Here is a 23,579-nt window from a genome sequence, read left to right as displayed (position 1 = left end):
GACCTTGGGTATAGCTTCTGCCACTAGGAGGCAACACTAAGCATAAAAGTGTTAACTCCTCCCACTAGCTTACTCCCCTGCAAGCAGCATGCTAGCTCAGTTTGTATGCAAGCAGTAGGAGTAGCCAGTAGGATACAATAGATAATAAACAATACTCACGAACTGTAACCCTTTCCAACACCGTGTGCGACTGCACTGAGGACCCTCCAGACAAGAGGAGTATACGTTACAGTCCTATACCAGACTGGGTGGGTGCTGTGTCCCCCCAACGAACAAGACGAGAAAGATTTTACGGTAAGTTCTTACAAAATCTAGTTTTCTCGTCTGTATCATTGGGGAACACAGCTCTGACCTTGGGACGTTCTAGAGCAGTACCCAAGGGGGTGGGAAATATAAGTCGCCGCATGTGTAAGGAAGCAAATCCGCTCCTTAGCTGCAACTAACATTAATGGTTGCCTACGCATCCCGCATGCTCAGAGACGGAGCATAAAGGTGCCCAAGTAACCGCCCCATGCATCCGCCGGGAAAAAAAACCCCGATAAGGAGCTTTTGACGAGGCACCCGCCGTCCGAGTACTATGAGCCGTAACACGGCCTGAGACTAACTGCCTGGCACTGTAACCTTGAACTGCCGCGAAGCAGAGCCAGTGCAATGAGTCCCCTCAGATTTGCCGAAATTATCAGCAGCGCGCCTGAAAACTGCTACCTGAGGGAGTTCCCGTTGCGTAGTCAGACCAAGTCCACTTGCCACCAGAGCGTTCCTCGAAACGAGGCACTACCGAGAAAGGAGCCCACCGGATACTTCATTGAAGTGAATCCTGACACCAGCGTCAGCGGGGAAATATACACCCGGTCGATAACGACCGTCTCCTGATGACAGCCTTCGGCACAAAGTCAGCGTCCAAAACAATGCTGTGGAGCCATCAGCGTCGAAACTTCAGGGAGTTGCATGCCTTCTAACATATGACCTAGTCGTACGTCAGCTTCCATATAACTCCAGGTTGTCAATATCACTTTTCCAGTCCCACCGCGAGGACGGAAGTGGGGCGCATCCGGACGCCAATGAAGAAGAAACTTTGTGATCCATAATCGCTTCTGGTCAAGGACCCGCGTTGCTCATCGCTGCAAGAACTTGCGACGAAAGGCTCCTGGTTACATTGAGGGAGTCATCCTTGCAGCTGACCACCACTAAAATGTGGGTGACCCAAGACCCAAGGTCTGAACTCTGGTCCCAGGCCGCATAGCTGAAGCGCAGCCTGGCTCTAATGCTGTGTACCCATATGGCCCCATCCGTGCCGTCGACCCTTGGTTAGCTGTAAAGCGAAAAGGATCCTTCAGCCCCATAATCCTGTGTCAATGCCCACCGCATGCCGTCTTGGGTTTCCAACGAAGTCTAGCCTTGTAGTTGGACTGACGGGTTAAGCTAACTCGGGTTGGCCCTGTACCAACCTATTGGAGCAATCGCATGAACCACTTAGCACAAGAAATTGGGAGCACGGCAAGGGTCCACCGCTACTGGTATCTCGCTGGTCCCTTTCGAGGTAACCTCAGTAGTGAAAAGGGACGACCCCCAAGGATTGCCAACAGTACAAGCATAGATTGTCTCACGGTCTCCTGCAAGCATAATGCAGGCTGCACGCAGGAGGATTACCGCGTGTTCCTGGATCCATCCAACTTAAAGGGGTTGTCCGGCCATAAACATTAGGTCTCATTACTTCTGTTTGCCCATTTCCATGCACTTTGTAATATACATTGTGCATGGAAAATGAAGCAAACAGAAGTTTTGGACTTACCTGAAGGGATGCCCCCCCCCCCCCCCCCCGTGTTGCTCCTCCGTCGTCCCTGGTTACCACAAGAATCTTCTCTTCTTCTTGTCGGGCCGCAGCAGCTCTTGTCGGCGCGGGAACGAGCGCCTTCTCATCCGCGCATGCGCAGTTCTTCTCTCTGCAGCCGGGACCGATATACGATCTTCTTGTGTGCAAAGGGGGGGGGGGGGGGGGGGGGGGGGTGGAAGAGCCTCAGAGCAGGAACTGAGCTCCCGCCCCCTCTCTGCCTCCTTTCCGCCCCTCTGCACTATTTTCAATGACGAGAGGCGGGGCTAAGGGCCGAGAATTAGCCCCGCCCCCGTCTCGGCTCTCCCCATTGCAAATAGTGCAGTCGGGCGGAGAGGAGGCAGAGAGGGGGCGGGAGCTCAGTTCCTGCTCTGAGGCTCTTCCATCCTCCTCCCCCCCCCCCCCCCCCCCCCCCCCCCCCTGCACACAAGAAGATCGTATATCGGTCCCGGCTGCAGAGAGAAGAACTGCGCATGTGCGGATGAGAAGGGGCTCGTTCCCGCGCCGACAAGAGCTGCTGCGGCCCGACAAGAAGAAGAGAAGATTCTTGTGGTAACCAGGGACGACGGAGGAGCAACACGGGGGGGGGGGGGGGGCATCCCTTCAGGTAAGTCCAAAACTTCTGTTTGCTTCATTTTCCATGCACAATGTATATTACAAAGTGCATGGAAATGGGCAAACAGAAGTAATGAGACCTAATGTTTATGGCCGGACAACCCCTTTAACTCCGTTGTAAGTGTTAACTTCCTTATGCGACCCATGGCACATGCTCAAGTAGCTAAATTGGAGACTACTCTGACTTAAGAGTTCTCCTTCTGGGCCGCATCTGTCGATCTGCCATATAGGGGAAAAGTGGGTTGTTCTGCACCCATCAGGGGGCAGCAGGGCACTCTGTCTCAACCGGTATCATGCCTGTAGGCTATCCACGTCTGAGCGTACGCGGCTGATAGAACTAACCGTAGAGATTCCTAGAAAAAAAGCCAAGGTGACTTGCAGTTCCGAGACCACCCGAAAGGGAGCGGTTCACAGCAGATCAGCATGTCCTAGATGCCAGAGGGGAGCTCTCCAGATGTTTCTATAGCCCCCCCCCCTCCCCCGCCAGAGCCGGCACACCAGCAGCCGCAGGCGGCCCCCGCCAGAGCCGGCACACCAGCAGCCGCAGGCGGCCCCCGCCAGAGCCGGCACACCAGCAGCCGCAGGCGGCCCCCGCCAGAGCCGGCACACCAGCAGCCGCAGGCGGCCCCCGCCAGAGCCGGCACACCAGCAGCCGCAGGCGGCCCCCGCCAGAGCCGGCACACCAGCAGCCGCAGGCGGCCCCCGCCAGAGCCGGCACACCAGCAGCCGCAGGCGGCCCCCGCCAGAGCCGGCACACCAGCAGCCGCAGGCGGCCCCCGCCAGAGCCGGCACACCAGCAGCCGCAGGCGGCCCCCGCCAGAGCCGGCACACCAGCAGCCGCAGGCGGCCCCCGCCAGAGCCGGCACACCAGCAGCCGCAGGCGGCCCCCGCCAGAGCCGGCACACCAGCAGCCGCAGGCGGCCCCCGCCAGAGCTGCAGGCTGCACACAAAGCCGCAGGCGGCCCCCGCCGGACGGTCCAAGGCCAAACAAGCAGCCGCAGGCGGTGGCACCAGAGCCGCGGGCAACGCATGGCGCAGGTACAAAAACAAGAGCCCGCGGGCGGCACAAGATGACCGCGAGCGGCCCTACCAAAGCCGCGGGCGCAATCGGACCGCATCAGGGTCTGTGCAGGCAGCCAGAACCGCAGGGGGCCCTGCAGGAGCCACGGGTGACACAAGGCGCCAAACACAGAAAAACGCGGGCATCAAGTCACAAGTGGCCAGCACACCAAAAACAGCAGGGACAACACTAGAGCCGCAGGCTGCACCAGGTGCGCGGCCCATACCAAGCGCGATCAACACACAACAAGCCGCAGTATACACTGGCCCTTAGGCGCGGGCAAAGCTAAAAACACACCTGGTTACAGTCCGCACGGCAACGGACTAACAAAATAAAACCACATACTTACCTCTTGACCGAGGTAGGGTGGCTTCCCGGCTCCAGCAGAGCTTCTCCCCACCATCGCCTGCCTTTGAATGGGCAGGGGATGCCGGACCATGAGAAAGGGAGGCTCTGTGGCTGGTGGGTCACACTCAGTTTGGGGGCCGAGTGTGCCTCCTTTTCTTCTGAGTGGACCGGGCAGACAGTCCTGCCTCCTAGACACCAAGCTAAAAACCGAGCTAGCATGCAGCTTGCAGGGTAGGTATAGCTAGTGGGAGGAGTTAACACTTTTATGCTTAGTGTCGCCTCCTAGTGGCAGAAGCTATACCCAAGGTAAGAGCTGTGTCCCCAATGATACAGACGAGAAATATGGAGCAAAAGCAGACTACTCCAACTCCTGTGTAGTTGCCAGCACTAGTAATTGCAGGCATAGTTCTCATTAAAAGCTGAATTGAAATGTATGGTTTAGAAATTTTAACCTTACCTTTGACTTCACAGTCTTTTTCCTCTTATCAGATGTGGGATCATCTTTTCTTTGCGCCTAAAATATGCAGTAAAAAATAAGTTTAGCTCATAAATTAAATATATTTGTAAACACAGATTATATAAAAGTTTGAAACTACCAACTTACCAAACTGTAAACATCTATGTAGACTTCAAAGTCATTAGAGACATCTTCCCTGCAAAATCAATTTAAATAATTAACACTTTAATTAAAACAATGTCAGACAATACAATACGTCCAGAATTCCACTGCACTGTCTAGAGTTAAAGGGGTATTCCGGGCTTTCTGAACTGATTACCCAGGTCATCAGTAGTTAATGGACAGGGATCTGCCGCTCAAGACCCCTATTTATCAGCTCATCGTCCAGTCCGCTGTCACTGCAGCGGGCTGGACGTAGTCATTAGCGGTCAGCGCAGGAAGTAAGAGTGCAGCCTTCAATCCCATTGAAATCAGTGGTAGCGCCATGTTTCTTACACTTCCTATTTCTTTTATGATCATGATAGGATGTGACGTCCGGACTGTAAAAGAAGCAGAAAGTGGAACAGAAGCGTGGCGCGCTCATTGATTTCAGTGGAAGTGAAGCCGGTGCTCCCATTTGCTGCGCTGAGTGCTGATAACATCTGGCTCGCTGAAGTGACAGCAGACCAGATGATTAGCTGATGGACTGGGGTCTCAAGCGGTGGAGCCATGTCCATTAACTGCTGGTGACCTCTCCAGAAAATAGGTCATCAGATCAAAAAAGGCCAGAAAATCCCTTTAAGATTCCATAAAGAGTTCTTAGCCTGAAAGGTTTTCTGATGATTACTCACAGAGTGAAGGTAGTTGGGAAAGCCAAAGCATCTCCTTTCATTGAACTGGAAATACTTGCAAGAGGAGTAGCGATCATGTTTTCTCCACATGATCGGATAATTACGAAGAAGTAGTAGTTTGCAGACTCTGAAAGGTAAAAATGTACAACTTAAGTCTGAAGAGACTCTCAAAAGAGTAAGGCCTCATGTCCACGGGCAAAAGAATTAAAATCTGCAGCGGATTTTAACTCTTCTCCCGCGCGCGGATCCGCACCCCATAGGGATGCATTGACCACCCGCGGGTAGATAAATACCCGCAGATGGTCAATAAAAGGGATTTTAAAAAAAAATGGAGCATGAAAAAATCTGGACCATGCTCCATTTTCGTGCGGGTCTCCCGCGGGGACGGCTCCCGCAGGCTTCTATTGAAGCCTATGGAAGCTGTCCGGATCCGCGGGAGACCTAAAATAAGAATTTAAAAGAATGAACTCACCCGCAGCGGACCGGGAAGGTCTTCTCTTCCTCATGGCCGGATCTTTCTTGCTTCGGCTCAGCGGATGTGCCCGGCGCATGCGCGCGCCGCCGGCGTGACGAGTTCATCCGCCGGCCGAAAAAGAAGATCCGGCTGTGAAGAAGAGAAGACCTTCCCGATCCGCTGCGGGTGAGTTCATTCTTTTAAATTCCTGTTTTAAGCGCCCATGTCTGCGGGGCAGGAGGGACCCGCTGCAGATTCTCCATGGAGAATCCGTGGCGGGCCTGATTTTCCCCGTGGACATGAGGCCTAACTGCCTAATATTTATGTTATTGACCATTAACCCAGCAAGCATTATTAATTGATCAAAAAAACTTAAGGGCATGTTTACATGGCAGAATTGCAGTGGAATTTTCCATGGCTAATTCAGCCTTAAAAAAAAAAAAGTGACAGTTTTGCCACAGGTCTGTATGCCGATTATGTCCTGTCAATAGGCAAAATCTGCATACAGAAGTCCGATCATCTCAATTCTTGACACAGAAACTATCATCTACGCGTTGGAAGGTCGTTTTGGGATTTTATCCATTGACCAGGCAGAATCTGCATGCAGAGCCATGTCAAAAACACATCAGGAAGCAGATTTTGCCATGGAAAATGATGCAGCGATTCTGCCATATAAACATACTTTAAGGGTAAAGGCACATGGTTCAAGCGCTGTTCTAGCACTGTGTCTCCAAGGTGACGCACACGTAGTGTGACCCTTTTCAACAGACTTGGTCTGCGCTCTCCCATAGAGATGAGCTGCAAAGACCACTCCCTGGACTCTGTTGCTCCCAAAACTTAGTTTACAGGGCTAAAAGGTGACAACAGGTTGCCTTTAAAAGAGTTGAACCAGAAAGCACTTATCAGTCTGATAAGTGGGGGTCTCCCCATTCAAGACCCCGACTAATGCCAAGAATGTGATTACTACGTTACTCCTCTTTTGTTATAGCGGACTCTCTGCACCCAGCCACAATTAGATAGAATGGAGCAGTGGCCGAGCACGAGTGACCAGCACTCCATTCAGGAAGGCGTTTGCTGTACCTGCGCAATCAACGCATCAAAGTCATTGGTCGGGGCCTCTCTGGTTAAATTCACTAGTTTGTGTCTCTACAGAAAGAAAGGGTTTGTTTGATTTGTAAGAATTGTGCGCTGGGCATCTTATATTTGTCATGAATTTCCTTCTGTGTATGCCATCTCCGGTCTTCCTCATGCATGAACTGCCCTGCTGTTGTAATGCAGCCTGCAAATCAATCACTGAAAACCTTGTCATCTCGCCCCCTGTGAAATTCAGGGTGTCCCATCAGTGGCATGTGCTTGGATATTAAAAGAGGTAGGTTAAACGCCTTCCTTAACCCTTTCCAGGTTACTATGGTGTCTCTTAACAGCTGCAATCTCTTAATGTCTCCAGGTAGTTTAGACTTTGGCATGTGTAGGCACGCAAATAGACTCCAAAGAGTTGCTAGGTTTGATTCTAGTTTCCTACAGGAATATGCATCCTTTTGTTTTATCCAATCCAGTATATGTCTTGTGAGACGCGCTATGTTATAGCTACATATGTTTGGGAAACTTATTCCTCTTTATCTAGCATCATTTTTTTGTAATGATATCCGTGCTTGTCCACCCATAAGAAACGGGTGAATGCCGAGTTTAGAAGTTTCACATCTTTATGTTTTAGTAGCAAGGGGATTGTCTGCATTGGGTACAGAAGTTTTGCAAAGCTCATCATTTTGATGGGATGACATCACCCCAGCAGGGACCATGGGAGGTGCATCTACGCTTCAATTCCTTCTGTATTTTATCAAATGGGATATAGTTTAACGTGCACAAAGAGCTTGGGGCTTTTCTTATTTAAACACCCAGATATTTGATGAATGGTTTTACTATAGTATTTGGCCAGCCTAATGATGTCCATAACTCCAGTAGGCAGGGGGAGCCTAGCTCCAGTATTTCGCTCTTTAGAGCGTTACGGTGATACCCAGAGGGGTCTCCAAAATCATTCATGGTTTTCAGCAGTGTCTTTAAATGTTGTTCTGGTTTTTTTTTTTTAGAAATAACAGTATGTCTGCAAATAGGTAATCATAAGCTCTTGGTCGCCCATTTTTATGCCTTTGTACGTGGTAGGGTCATTTAGCTTTTGCACAAGTGGTTCTAGTGCAAAGTCAAATAGCAAGGGTGATAACGGACAGCCCTGCCTAGAATAATCCCAATTTTGATAACCTCTCTGGGTTGCCCATTTTTGTACCCGCTCAAGCTCAGATATGTCCGTCTTGAGTACCGGGGCCCAAAACTGTCCACAATATTCCATGTGTGGTCTGACCAGTGACTTGTAAAGAGAAAGAACAATGTTCTCTCCGTGTGCCCATGAACTCTAAACTCGTAAACACTTATCGCCTATCTATAAACAACTGGTTTGTAAATACTGGTGTTATAAAAAAGAAGAGCTGTGGCTTCACAGAAATAAAGGCTTATGAATGTTCCATTTCTGTCAGTCTGCAAAGTATGGAAACTTAAAAGGGGCTTTCCACTGAAATACTATTGATGACCTATCATCAGGATAGGTCACCAATCGTTGATCGGCAGGGGTCCGTCACTCGGGACTCCGACCGATCAGCTGAGCAGACGCTACCAGTAAGCGCCACAATAACACAGGTCGGAGCGGAAGCCTCCGCGCCAACCACCGTATAATGGCCGGCGCTTGTAACTGCAGGTTCGGCCTTCATTGAAATCAATTGGAGCCATGCCTGCTGTTACAAGAGCGCCGCACACTACATGGGAGGTTGGCACAGAGACTTCCGCTCCAAAATACACAGATGTTGGCGTGGGAGCCTCCGCGCCGACCTCCTTATAGAGGCCAGCACTTGTAAATGCAGGCAAGGCTCCCACTGATTTCAATGGGAGCCTAGCCTGCAGCTACAAGCACCGGCCACTACACTAAGGTCAGCATGGAGGCTTCCGCTCCAACCTTTCTGTATTTGCAGCGCTGACACCATGCGCTTGCACAGCTGATCAGTTGGAGTTTTGAGTGCCAAACCCCGACGATCAACTATTGATGACCTTATCCTGATGATAGGTCATCAATAGTAAGTAGTTCAGTGGAAAACCCCTTTAATTTGCAGTTACAGACAGAAGAGCTGTTGTAGAGCACAAACAGGGTGTTAACCATTTCAGAAGGCAAATACAACTGCCTTGTCACGCAGTTACAGATGTACTTATGCTGTATATAAAACATGCTGACCCTTCCCTACTCTACCTTTTTTAAGACTTTTTTGGACCCGTGCCTACATCGATTTGTAGACAAATAGAAAGCAATCCAGCAGCAAGGCAGGCAACCCTGGGAGTCTCCTCTTAAGAGTTTTACTTAAATTTTAATGGAAGCAGCAGTCAAGCAGAAAACAGACATGCAATTTGTACATTAAATGGCATCTTTTGATATACCGCAGCTCTTTTTCTAACCTCTACCCACTGCAGAAATGAATGTGCATCATTATTTACAGCCCAACATTGCCACCTACTGGCAACAAAGCAAACCAACAATGAGAAGTCCAGTTTATCTGATATCTACCTATTCTAAGGCCCAACTTACACGCGTGGCCCCCGCCCGGGAGATCTGTGCGTCTTGCTGCCCACAGGGATGCATTAGCATCCGTAGGGCAGCTAAAAGTATGTGGATGGGATTTCTTCATGGCGTACGGGTCACACGCACGGGAAGAAATCGCAGCATGCTCCATTTTCCTTTGGATCTGGCACACAGACGGCTCCTGCGGCCTCTATTGAAGCCTATGGAAGCTGTCCGTACCTGCAGCACACCCGCAGCTGAATTTCTGTTCTGCCACGGAAGCGAAGGAATTAAAAGAAGAAGAAGAAAAAAAAAAAAAAAAAGAGTGCAAGGCGCATGCGTGGGGCACGCTTCCGGTGTGCCGCGCACAACCGCCGGGCTGAAGAAAGAAGATCCAGCTGCGATGAAGGGGAGATAAGTATAATAGGATTTTCTGGCCTCATGTCTGCGGGAAAGAAGGGATCCGCTGCGGGATTCTGCATGAAAAGTCCGCGCGGGCCAGAAAGTTTCCCGTGGACATGATATTGTTAAGAAAGTGAACTCTTCACACACAGTAAAAACAAAATAAATAACCATTCATTCCAAAGGGAAAAAAAACCAAACAAACAGGAAAATGATAATAGCACTTGCCTGTTCTTTGAGAGGCGCTGCATACAAAGTCTGCTTTAAGAGGCAGGAATATTTCTGAAACAGATACAAGACCTGTTGCTGGAGTGTTCTCACTGGTGTGGGAAGTTGGTTTCTTTTGAGGTCCTTCACTCTTCAGTTTATTCATCACAGCAAGCAGTGCGGCTCTTTTTTCAGCTAGTAAAAACATTCAAGGTGTTATATGTCAAAAGTCAAGATAGCACATTGAAGATTATCTGTTATAAAACACTCAAAGGGGTACATAGGTATGCTGTAAGCAGCCACAACTATGGAAACTGCTGTTCTATAGGTTTATGTAACTCCCATAAGGGTAAATAGGAGTTACATAAGGAGCGTAGCAAAACAAGAAACTTTTTAAGCACTCAGAAGCACTAGAGCTCACTGTGCTACAGTTTCAGCAACTGCCATTGACTTATATGGGAGTTAGGGATACAGCATACTATAGAACAGACAGTTCTGCCTGAGGTTTGCGGCATTGCAGATCGGTTAGATGGTGAGCCAGGGAGAACAAGTTCTGAAGGTAGACGTGGGTCCCACATCTATCAGACATTTCTGTTCTAGTAAAACAAGCTCGCTGTAATGTACACTTTGGGGCAAAAACACAGAAAAAAAACCACCGACTAATTAAGTTCTAATCTTATATAAACAATATTAAATTTACATATTAGCTTATGAATAATTTTGCATTTGTAATTTAACTGTGACCTCTAAAAGGCAACATAGTTCTGGAAACCTTTAGCAAGATTCAATATTAAAAAGTTGTAATTACACTAGCAGCATTTTAATAAGGTTTTCTCTTATAAGCTGCAGGCTGATTGTTTTTACACCAAGTGCTTTGCAGCCCCATATTATCCATGAGGGGAGATAAAAACCTTTTTTTTTAACTTTACATGATCGCCATTATCCATTTGATAACGGTGATAATTTGACCAGGGACCACATACAGCGGTCCCCGGTGACATCTTCCTGCTCTTGGCTACTCATACAAGCCGGAACCATGCAGATTTTGAATCTCCAGGGCCCCCCGGTCGTCTGCGCATGCACCCGACATTTTACATCTGGCGCACATGCGCAGAAAACAGCATCAAGTCCTGGAAGGACCAGAATGCTGCAGGACATCGTAGGGCAGGGGAGTGTAGATTCAGCTTCCCTCATGGATCCAATCCGTGAGGGAGCTGAAACTTCAACTTTAATTCCCCTTTATGCAATCGCCATTTTCAAAGTGCTAATGACCACTTGTCTGTGAGTTACATGCTCTGCCCGTGATCACATGACAGTGACATCACAGGTGCTGCTTCACTTTATTAAAAAACCTGCAGAGCCGGATGGCAGCCATGTGCTGATAAGTCCTGTGATGTCACAGTCATGTGTGCAGTCCCCGACTTAGCGCCGCCCCCTTATCACATATCCTGAACTAGCAGCCCCGTATGCATGTAAGCAATAACGGTAATGTCATCACAGGTCCTATAACATCAGCCGTGTGGTTACAACTCCAATCCCTTTCACTTTATTATTTCAGCCAGTGGCGCATTGCGCCACCAAAAAGACTGGTACTATTTTATCATAATAATTACTAGTCCATTGGATAACAGCAATCGCGTGTCCGGGGGTTATTCATTCCCTCCATGACCGATCCATGTTCTCTGGTACCTCTGGCAGCCGATAGCAGGGAGCTGTCACATATACAGCCCCCGCCGCTTTAATCCCCAGGGCGAGCGCATTTCTATGGCCCTGGAGATTAAAGCCCAGACACCCAGGACGTGAAAGCACGTATGGGTGGTCACTTTATAGACAGTTCTTACAACTGTCAAACTTTGGATGAGATCAAAAACAAAATGCAAAAATACGCACTTTTCCAAAGTTTTGTTTTAACCATTAAAAAATATGTGGGAAAAAATAGGTATTAGAAACACAAGACACCAAGATCTAATTGTCACGTTCTCCTCAAGTTTTATTTTTAGGACAAGACCACAAGAAGCATTTTATCTACGTTTTTGCTTTTTGAAAACACACAAAAGCTGAAGTGAAGTGTGAGCACACATTAATGAAACCTTACTTGCTACCAGCAACAAGCGCTCAGCCTCTGCTTCTGTTTGGGAACCTTTGCCATGGTCTTCATCTGTGCAGCAATTCAGAGCCTGGCTGGCTTGGTGAATCACAGTTTGCTGCAGGCTTATCTCATCATTCAGCATCTAAACCGAATTAAACAAGAAACGTTCAACAGCCAGAAATATGTTGAACAATCTCTTAATCTGGTTGGCTCAGCCAATGAGAAACTGTCATTGTTCTATATTGTAGCATGTGTATCCGTCTGTACACACCGCAGAATGCCACTAGCTGTGGATTGTGGAGCCACTACTGAATGACACCTCATGCGTTGGTCTGTGCGTTCTCACATTCAAGTCAGTGCTCCAGTCCCACTACAACAATGCACATTTGATTCTGCTGACCACCAGCTATAAATTCAACTCACGGTTGTGGCGTCCTGTTCAGTTTCTGCGGCAATACAATGCAAAAGGCCCACCACCATTATAAGGAATTGTTACGTAAACTAAGGGTCTATTTAGACGGGACGAATGTCAGGCAAACTATGTCCGACACACGTCTCTGTAGCTAGTAGTGCTGGCTCGCTCAAATAGCAGCTAGCAGGGGGGAAGGAGGCTGCAGGAGATCTCTCCTCTCGCTCCCCCGCCCCTCTCCATTGACTTAACTTAGCGGCCATTCAGTACTTAACGTCCGCCATTTACACTGAACGATGAGCAATCAGCATCATTTATGCAGCGCACACGATGAGCTAGTATGTGCTGGGACGAGTGTCGGGCATAGTTTGCCCAACATTCGTCCCGTCTGAAAGGGCCTTTAGCCGTTTGACCAAGTGGCTCTCAACGGCGTCTTGGAAGCACCAATCACTCCTTAATTATCCTGTCACACAAAAAGATGCAGTACAGTGTTCCTTCGTGTAACATCGCCAAAGTTAGCTTCACAGACTGGTTTTCTTTTACCCTCATGCAATCGGCCTGAAATCTCACATGAATGGATATTAATTGCGGGCATTGAAGGACATGCGGGTATTGTCTAATTTTTCCTTCACACTCGTGGTTACGAACTGTGTATTGCGTGAGCGGAAGAAAAATCAAAATATGCTCTATTTTAGCACAGATTCCATGCGGTCAGCCTCCATTAAAGTCAATGGAAGTCAATGAATACTGTCTATGAGCAACGGAATCGCTCAGAACTAGCAAGCAGAATACATAGAAAAGCCAGGATGATTGAAAGGAAGGCCGCTGGCAAACTGAACGATGAGCTCATCGTTTATGCAGCATAAAAGATCGGCGATGAGCTCATTGTTCAGTTTAAACAGCGGCCGTTAAGCAGTGAATGGCTGCTGTGTTATCTCAATGGGATGGGGTGGGGGAGCGAGAGGAGAGAAATCTCCTGCATTGCCCCACTTCCCCTGCTGGCCGCTTCGTGGGCGAGCCAGCTGTGCTAGCTTCCATGCAGGAGCATGGGAGCAAGGAAACACAGGGATGAATGTCGGGCATAGTTTGCCCGACATTTGTCCTGTGCAAATAGACCTTTACAGTGGACATAATTACAACAAGCATGCATTTTCAGCATGATCAGATAACGTGTCTGCACAATTTAAGGTCCACATGCAAAGATAAGCTTTCAAACAGCCTGAAAGATTTTGCGATGTATTTGCATAAAGTGTTAATGGCTTTAAACATCTTCATTTGCATGTTAAATGACCTTTAAATCACCTTTTCCCTTGTTCTCCTCAAGGCAGAGTGCACAGTGTACTGATTATGCATGCAAAGGAAACAATTTTTACACCGTTATCATGCAGTCTTTTGAAAGATGAACAAAATTCATTTAAATGGAACGTATTTGTTCAGTCTTTCAGTGGCTGAACGATGGATTGTGTGGACTGAAACCCATTGTTCAAACTAAATAGCACGATGCCTGCGTTTACATGTAACAATTATCGCTCATTTTTGGCCGTTTGAACGAATTTTGAGCAATCATTGCATGTAGAAGGGCCTTTAGTGGCTCAGCTAAAAGATTTTCCTGAAAACAATGAAGCATGTTATTCTATTCTGACCATTGAAAGCAGTTGAGACCATACATAAATCTCTTTACTCAATACAAACCAGAAAAGCAAGCTGAAGAGTATTTGGGTTGTTGATAGCACAGCATTTACCTAATAAAATGTACAGAGACAAGGAACAATACCTTCATTTTTTGTTTGATGTTAGGAGCTCGTGGAGATGCATGCCTCTTATCCTCAACTCGAGAAGACACATCTTCTTTACGGACAATTTTCTGAGCCACCGGAGGGCGATCAGACTCTTTAAATCTTTGTGATCTGTACGCATCAATGCTGAATGGAAACATCAAAATTTTGCATAGAGCATAAACTATAATGGTCAGATGTAACAGGGATTTTTAAAATTCCTACCTATAAAGAAGATTTGGATTTTCTTCTTCAGACAAAATTCTCTCCTGGGATTCTGCAACAGCTTCTCTGGCAGTTTTGTATTTTAGTGATTTTGAGCTGTCACAAACATGACTAGCGTTGGCTTCTATCCTGGATTTTGACAGCAGAGCCTATTTAATAAATAAAAAGTAGTGAATTTAAAAGAGGCGATGCATAAAATGTCAGGAAGAAAAGTTATCTGCTACTTCTAAGCATACTTCTGGACTTCCAACGCCTAAAGGAGTGAGCAAAGACATGGAGGAAATGTTGAGAGCATCTTCTCCATCTTCATAGTCCTCTTCCCTTCCCCCATCACTTTTCTCAGCACAGACGTTTTCCTCAAAGTTTTCGTCACCCTCATCTTCAAGAGCATCACTAAATATGCTTGTGATCACTTCTGAACTGTTTCTCTCATCGATATCTTCATCCACACTCAATTCAACCTCATCTGCGACCTCAACTGCATAGGAAGAGACAATCAAATTAACTATATAATACTTTTAAATGCTCGGTTGTTGAAAGCACATCAATCTTTTGCAGCCACTGTAGCTTGCAACGTTATTGCCTTTTTCCCAGATTCTAATTTACTACACAATCATTTGCTACTGTTGAAAGTGCCCCTATTATAAAAACTTCTCCATTTTAAACATTAATGCATAATTTGGATTGCAGGCATTTCATGTGTTCAACTGAACATATTAAATGCCTGCAATCCAAGTTACAGTATGAATCAATGTTGACATTGGAGACGTTTTCGTTAAGAGCTTTTCTCCAGCAAGACTTTAACAATGCTGTAACTAAAATGTTCCTTTAACCAGTCCTCAGCGACCCCCACAGGTCATGTTTTCAGGATATTCTATAGTAAGAACACAATGTCTGAAGCATGAATTACAATAATTACAACTAGAGAGAGGGTCACTCTGGACTTAGTACTAACAAACCGGACCGAATAATGGGGGTGCAGGTTGAGGGGCACTTGGGAAATAGTAACCACAATATAATTAATTTCCAGCTGTCATTCAATAAGTAACCTTACTAGGGAACAACAAAAAAACTAAACCTGAGTAAAGCAAAATTTGAGCAGCTCAGAACTATCTAACATTAATTGGGACAACATCCTTTAAAATATCAGTACAGACAAATGGGAAAAGTTTAAAAACATCTTAATTACCTCATATGAGCAGTTCATACCCTTTAAAAATAAAAGAACCACAAGTAGAAGGAAACCACTGTGGTTCGAAAAGACTGTAAGGGGGGGCAATAAACAAAAAAGAGAAAGCGTTTAAACTACTAAAACAAGAAGGCAGCAAAGAAGCTATAAAATCATACCGGGAAAAAAACAAAATATGTAAAGAAAAGATTAAAATTGCCAAGGAGAAGGCAGAAAGACTGATCGCCAAAGAGAGCAAAAACAACCCTAAACTATTCTTCAATTATATCAACAGCAAAAGGATTTGCACTGAGAGTACTGGCCCTTTAACAAATCATGCAGGAGAAATCATAGAAGACGGTGGGCAGAAGAGAAGGCAAATATATTAAATGTTTTTTTTTCAAGTGTATTCACAAACGAAAAGGAAATGTCACACAAGGTGCAGGAGAATAAAACGAAACCCTCGCTACATATTGCATACCTCACACAGGAGGAAGTGCAAAGCCGGTTAAAGAGGATTAAGAAAAAAAAAAATTTGATAAGTCGCCGAGCCCAGATGGAATACACCTAAGGGTTCTAAGGGAACTAAGTGATGTGATAGCTAGACCGCCATTTCTTATATTTATGGACACTATCAAGATCGGGGTTGTACCATTGGATTGGCGCATTGCCATGTGGCTCCAATTTACAAAAAGGAGTCCAAAAGAGAGCCTATAACTACAGACCGGTAAGTCTGACTTCAATAACTGGAAAAATATTCGAGGGGTTTCTGAGAGATGCCATCCTAGAATACCTCAAGGAGAACAATGGAATAACTTCTCACCAGCATGGGTTCATGAGGGGTCGATCATGTCAGACCAATATGATCAGTTTCTATAATGAAGTAAGTTCTAGGCTGGACCTGGGAGAGTCTATTGATCTCGTATATCTAGATTTCTCTAAAGCATTTGACACCGTGCCACATTATGGGTTGATACATAAAATGAGACAGCTCGGACTGGGTGAAAACGTGTGTATTTGGATAAGGAACTGGCTCAGAGATAGAAAGCAGAGGGTGGTAATAATTGGTTTGTACTCTGATTGGGCCACTGTTGCTAGTGGGGTGCCACAGGGCTCAGTATTGGGCCCTATTCTGTTTAATATGTTTATCAACGACCTGATAGAGGGGATGCACAGTAAAATATCAATATTTGCAGATACAAAATTATATAAGACAATTAATACAATGGAGGAAAATGTGCGGCTACAAAAGGACCTAGATAAGCTCGGAGCTTGGGCAGAAAAATTGGCAAATGACGTTCAATGTGGATAAATGTAAGGTTATGAACATGGGCAGGAGAAACAGATGTCACGAATATACACTTAATGGGGTACTGCTAGGGAAAAGTGAGATGGAAGACGACCTGGGGGTACTAGTGGATTGAAGCTTTAATTGGAGCAACCAATGCCAGTCAGCTGCTGCAAAAGCTAAGACTTTGGATGCATTAAAAGAAGTATAGGGACGAGAACATTATTCTTCCATTATATAAAGGCATTTGTCAGATTTCAGTTCACCCTAATGCACCGTTATAAGAAAGCATTAAAAGAAGCTGTTTTACGTTATGTAAGGGACTTCTCTACGTGCCCCCTGTGGTGTAAAATAAAAAAAGCTGATACCCGCCTGTCCTTGCTCGTTCCGGTGGCTTCAGGTCTTCGATACTTGTTTACAGACTGTAGTCAACCTGTGAAGTCTCATAAACCTGCTGATGCAGCCAATAAGTGCACTCAGCGATCATCACCGAGTGCGGTCATTGGCTGCAGCAGCTTGCTTGGAGACTGCTGAGGCTGACTGTAGCCTGTAAAATGTCAGCAGGGAGACCTGGAGCCAAAAGCAGGAGACGAGTATCAGCTGCTTTGTTATTTTACACCACGGGGGAACCATTGAGATGTCCTTTACATAACTCAGACAACCCCTTTAACACATGAACGAACAAAACCAACCTGCAGCTCCATTGACTTGCCCTCCTGGCTGTGGTTTCTCTAGGGACACAGTAGGCGGCTGTATAGTTTTCCCAGGACTGTGGAGACGTTCTGCCATTTTTTGTTGCACTGAACCTAAATTATGTTACAATAAATTAAAAACAAACTGGTAAGCACATTTTTTTCTTCTATTCCACATTTTATCCATGAAAGAAGCAGAAAAACACATTTCCAGCTGATTAAAGCCCCATTTACATGCAACAATTATCGCTCAAATTATGGCTTTTGAGTGATAATCATTGCGTGTAAATGCTATAATTGTTTGCTTTTCGTACGAACAATGATTTTTTGTTGACTTTAAAAGCCATCCTTGGAAAAGAGCTGATAGCAGGGACTGCAAGCTGTGATTCTCCACAGGAGCACTGATAACACTGTATTCAGATGCAGTCCCATGGCAGAATAAGGCCCCCTGTCCACGGGCGCGATTTCACGCCGTCTGAAGCTTTCCATAGCGTTGCTATGGAAAGCGCCGACCCCGTGTCCAGGAACAGAGAATCATTGCGATTCTGCGCTGGCAGCCGGCAATTCGCAGCATGCTGCGAATTGCCGCGATTCTCTACGGTCAGCCTGTCAGACGAATCTCCGCTGGTCAGCCTGCCGGATCCTGGTCCTGGGCACAGGCTACCGCGGCGAAGATCTGCCGCGGGATACCTCAACGCCCGTCGACAGGGGGCCCAGAGGGGCTGTATGCAGTAAACTGACCACCTGCTGTTCTCTGCATATAGTTAATGGAGGCTCATTTACATGCAAATGAAGCTAATAAGCTGCTAATGGCATTAGTGCCAATTAGCTTATGCAAAATGAATGCTCAAACTGTCATTTTCCCTATCATTTGATTTTTCTGTGATCTTGGCGTGTAAATGGGGCTTTAGCGCCAAACTTCACATGTCTGAACACCTACAGCAAAATTTAAGTATGACCAATTCTAAGGATGATGCCTTTCCTTAGTGGGGTGACAGGGAGATCTTGTCGCTCTGCATTTCCAGTCCAAGGCAACAGAGACCTGTCGATCAAGCGCTCTGCTTCCAACAGGCTCTAGAATACAACGGTTACAGCTTACTGACTGCAGGACGAGTACGGCTGGTGGGAGGAGCTAACTTTTTTGCTTAGCATCCACCTAATTTGAGAAGCTATACCCATGTTCTTTGTTGCGTCCTCCAATGACCGACAAACAAAAAAATCTCTGGTCTTGAAGCAGTTAAAAATTACAGAACACAAGCAGCATATTTTCAATGCCCGATATAGGGAAAAAGTTTGTAGAGAGAAAAAAAAAAAAAAAAAAAAAGGTAAATATAAACTGGGATGTGGGGGCAGACAATGTTAGCAAGTATGTAGAATGGTACCAGAAACAGATGAGAACCGTGAGATTTACAGGTTGTCCGTTTTCCATGAGACCATGGCAGCACCTATGCCTGCCATCCAGACCGGAACCTCCCAGATGGCTTTAAAAGTGAGAACACCCTCCATATACTCAGTTTGTAGCAAGATCCACAAGTCCATGGGACTGTAATCCTAACCTTATCTATAGCTTTATTTACTTTTTTCCTTTTTTAATTTGAATATTTTTTTTTTAATCTGCACTTAAAACTAACCATATGAGTAAATATTGAGCTGCTGTCTCATGGAGAACTGATTACCATTAAAGGGGTTGTCTCGCGAAAGCAAGTGGGGTTAAGCACTTCTGTATGGCCATATTAATGCACTTTGTAATATACATCGTGCATTAAATATGAGCCATACAGAAGTTATTCACTTACCTTCCCTGCGCTGGCGTCCCTGTCTCCATGGCTCCGCCTAACTTCAGCGTCTAATCGCCCGATTAGACGCGCTTGCGCAGAAGGGTCTTCTGCCTTCGGTTCGGCAGCAGCGGCGTTCTGGCTCCGCCCCCTTCTACGCGGCATCGCGTAGCTCCGCCCCGTTACGTGTGCCGATTTCAGCCAATCAGGAGGCTGGAATCGGCACACGTGATGCCGTGTAGAAGGGGGCGGAGCCAGAACGCCGCTGCTGCCGGGCAGACCCGAAGGCAGAAGACCCTTCTGCGCAAGCGCGTCTAATCGGGCGATTAGACGCTGAAGTTAGACGGAGCCATGGAGACGAGGACGCCAGCGCAGCGAAGGTAAGTGAATAACTTCTGTATGGCTCATATTTAGTGCACGATGTATATTACAAAGTGCATTAATATGGCCATACAGAAGTGCTGAACCCCACTTGCTTTCGCGAGACAACCCCTTTAAGTAATCTCCTGTTTCCCTTACATCCATGACAGAACCTGAGAATAAACTAGATAATATAATCCTAAAGCAAACTTCACATGGGCGCAATGGCAACCGGACATCTCACTCGCCAACGTGCATTGTCCCTGCGGATGTGAGGCGTTTTAATGTTAAAGGGGTTGTCCGGCCAGAAACATTGCATGCCATTACTTCTGTTTGCCTATTTCCATGCACTTTGTAATATACATTGTGCATGGAAAATGAAGCAAACAGAAGTTTTGGACTTACCTGAAGGGGTGCCCCCCCCCCCCCGGGGTGCTCCTCCGTCGTCCCCGGTTACAACAAGAATTGGGCAAAATGGGCAAACAGAAGTAATGGCATGCAATGTTTCTGGCCGGACAACCCCTTTAACATCGAGCATCACTTCAGGGAAGTAGAGATCCCCCGGCGCCAAAAATGTTTTCACGGGGAAACCTCACATCGCACTCATGTGCGCCTTGCATGCTGTGCAACGTTTTTGCCGTCCCAGTTAAAAACAATTAGGGAGGTGGTCCGAGGGAACGCCCAGCGATTTGGCATGGCTCGATTGTTTTTCCTGCACCATGAAGCAGTGTGAGGGGAGAGTGAGGGGGAAAAAAAAAAAGCGCTCATATATATATATATTATTCCCTTTAAAAGAATAGGGTTCATATTTGTGCAAGATGTGTGTGTCTCGCAACGCACAAATCTCAATGTTCTCGGCTGTATGAAAGCAGTCTAAAGAGGGGCTAATTAACCCCTTAGTGACGGAGCTTTTTTGCTTTTTTCTATTTTTGTTTTTTCCTACTCCCTTTTAAAAAATCGTAGCTCCTTAATTTATCCATCGATGTCGCTGTATGTGGGCTTGTTTTTTGCGGGATGAGTTGTATTTTTCAATGGCAGTATTTATTGTACCATATAATGTACTGAAAAACGTTAAAAAAATTCTTAGCGGAGAGAAATGGAAAAAAACGACATCCCACCATCTTTCGGTGCGTCCTGTTTCTACGGCGCACAAATTGCAACAAAAACGACCTGATATTTTTATTCTATGGGTCAGTACGATTACTACAATACCAAACTTGTATAGTATTTTTTTTTGCTGTAGTACTTTTATTTATTTATTTTTTAACATTTAATTTTTTTCAATTATTTTCTGCGGTCATTTTGTGCGCGCAATACCTTTTTTATTTTTCTGTCGACGTAGTTGAGCAAGGACTCATTTTTTGCGGGATGTCCTGAAGTTTCCGATAGTATCAAATTTGGAATACATACGACTTTTTGATCGCTTTTTATTGCGCTTTTTCTGGGAGACAGGGTAACTAAAAAAGTGCATTTCTGGCGTTCTTTATTTATTTTTTTCAGACGACATTCACCGTGCGGGAAAAATGATGCACTACTTTGATAGATCGGACTTTTACGGACGCGGCAATATCAAATACATATTTTTATTTTATGATTTTGATTTTTTAATAATGGATATGGCAAAAGGGGGGTGATTTAAACTTTAATAACTTTTTTTTTTTTAACAATTAAAAAAAAAAACTTTAGATTTTTTTTACATTACTTTGAAGTCCCCCTGGGGGACTTTACCATGCGATGCTTTGATCGCTCCTGCAGTATGACGTAATGCTACAGCATTACGTCATACTGCTTTTTTACAGGCAGTCTTTCAAGCCACCCTGTGTGGATAGCTTGATAGGCAGTCTGCTAAGGCAGCCCTGGGGCCATTCATTAGGCCCCCGGCTGCCATGACACCTGCACGGCTCCCCCGATCTCACCGCGGGGGGGCTGTGCGGGACCGCCGAATAGCGTTCGGGGGATTTAAATGCTGCTGTCAGAATTGACAGCGGCATTTAAAGGGTTAATAGCCGCGATCAGCCGAGCGCAGCTATTGCCCGCGGATGTCAGCTGTAATAAACAGCTGATGCCCGCGCTGTATGGAGGGAGATAGCGCCGCTACCTCCCTCCATACACGTCCTGCAACAGCAGGACGTAGTTTTACGATAGGGCCGTCACTAAGGAGTTAAGGATTAATTATCCCTTGAAAGGAAGATCCTTTAGCAGATTGGAGATCCAGTCTAATGGCCCATTTAGACAACAAAAATCGCTCAAAGAAACATCTCTATACCCGCAGACTGTTGTAAAATTCTAAAAACTAACACTCCATTTGCGTGGTCAGAAACATCAATAGGGTATTTGGGGGTTAAATTAACAAAATGGTTAGACTATTTTATTTGGTTAATTTCCATCCCATCTTGGCGAAGATCAAGAATTTACTAAACTCATTCGACCTCCCACTCATTCCTTGGTTTGGCAAAAAAATTATATTAAACATATATATTTTCCCAATAATTCTATATGAGTCGCATGTTGCCGATCCACCTGCCCTATTCCTTTTTCAAAAGCCTCTGATGGATATTCACAGGTTATGTGTGGAGGTAGGAGACCGAGGATGGATTTCTCTCTTATGACGAAAAGACTCAGAGGGGGGTATTGGTCTGCGGTGCGTCCACGATTTCTACAGAGCCTCCCATCTAAATTATTGGATGGAATTAGCTGTTCTGGTTAGAAATTGTCTCCTGCAACTCCTTGCTTTGAAAGCCCATCTCCAACCCTCTTGGAAGATCTGTGGTTCCTGGCTAAACAAATAGAGCAAAAAATGTTAACCTCCCCTGCTTCGTGGACCCTGGGACAATTTGAGACACGCCCTAGCTCCTAGTCCATCTCCAACCTCTCCTTTACGGGTTTTACCTAAATTCCTAGGATTGCAAGGGGACCCTGGCACTACCAACCTTTGGATGAAGTTAGGAAAGTTGCAGATTAGAGACTTACACGCCTTAGCACATTTGAACCCAGAGGATATTATCAGTGTTCTCCTTCCAAATCAAACTTTCTCCTTTTTGCATAAGACGCATATTGCTAGGGTTTTGGGGAATTTTCTAGACCCCTAACTCCCTTTCAGAGAACTCTAGGTAAAAAGGATCCGAGTGTTAGGAAAACTGCATTTCTCAGGAAAAATTTCGTTACTCCCCCAAGCAATTCTAAGCCAGCCTTTCTTATCTCATGGGAGAAGGATCTTCATATCTCGCTTTCTGAGTACCGCATTCGGACACTCCCCTTGTATAAATAGCTCAAGAAAGTCACTATAAGCTACTGGTGAGGTGGTATAGGACACCCAAGTGGTTGTTTGACTATAAGCTTGCCTCTCACAACAGATGCAATGGTGGCCTTCGGCTCATATCGATATTTGGCGGGTGTGTCCGTTGGTGGTTCAATTCTGGCAGGAAGTCAAAGCAGTGCTGCGAAAATTGTCTTCACACAATCTGAAAATTACTCCTGAAATGGTGTTTCTATGGAGGCCATCTACACTTTTCCGCCCACTAAAACATAGGTTGGTGGCTTTCTTATTAGATGCGAATAAGGTCCTCATACAGCGCCTTTGGCTGCAAAAATTTCCTCCTACTTTAGATCAATGGATAGAAAGGGTTAACCTTACGTACAACCTGGAAGAGCTCACTAGCTGGGCTAGAGGAACACATAAGTTCTTACACATCTGGGACCTCTGAAGAGTGTTGAGGAAGGATCCAGTAAAATACAAGTGACTGCTCAAACATTGAATGGAGAATGACAGTAAGTTTACCTTGCATTGTAACAGAGTGATGTGTAGTAGGCTATAAGAGCTAGCCCTCCTTTTTCCCCTCCCTTACCACCTTTCTTCCCTTTACCATCCCTTTTACCATACCCTGATTTTTTTTTCTTATTTTATTGTTATAAGATAAGTGGTTCTGATGATTTTCTATTTTGCGGTGCCTCAATTAAGGCCCAAGACGGATTTTCTAGGTCTCTAAGTGGGATTTGTTT

General features: G+C 45.9%; 1 protein-coding gene across 1 annotated transcript in view; it reads right to left on the bottom strand.

Annotated features, from left to right (window-relative positions):
* The window catches only part of ANLN (anillin, actin binding protein), an 83,442-nt gene that overhangs the window by 16,384 nt on the left and 43,479 nt on the right, over nt 1-23,579 (bottom strand). Inside the window, exons 9-17 of the mRNA XM_066585402.1 lie at nt 17,446-17,559; nt 14,534-14,775; nt 14,298-14,446; nt 14,072-14,219; nt 11,895-12,030; nt 9,821-9,994; nt 5,142-5,268; nt 4,459-4,507; nt 4,312-4,368 (exon numbers count right to left, since the gene is read on the bottom strand). Of these exons, the coding sequence (XP_066441499.1) occupies nt 4,312-4,368; nt 4,459-4,507; nt 5,142-5,268; nt 9,821-9,994; nt 11,895-12,030; nt 14,072-14,219; nt 14,298-14,446; nt 14,534-14,775; nt 17,446-17,559 (1,196 nt within the window). The remainder of the gene's footprint in view (nt 1-4,311; nt 4,369-4,458; nt 4,508-5,141; nt 5,269-9,820; nt 9,995-11,894; nt 12,031-14,071; nt 14,220-14,297; nt 14,447-14,533; nt 14,776-17,445; nt 17,560-23,579) is intronic.

The sequence above is a fragment of the Eleutherodactylus coqui genome, chromosome 12 (assembly GCF_035609145.1).
Source record: "Eleutherodactylus coqui strain aEleCoq1 chromosome 12, aEleCoq1.hap1, whole genome shotgun sequence".
NCBI classification, from domain to species: Eukaryota; Metazoa; Chordata; class Amphibia; order Anura; family Eleutherodactylidae; genus Eleutherodactylus; species Eleutherodactylus coqui.
This window is presented reverse-complemented; position numbering and strand designations above follow the sequence as displayed.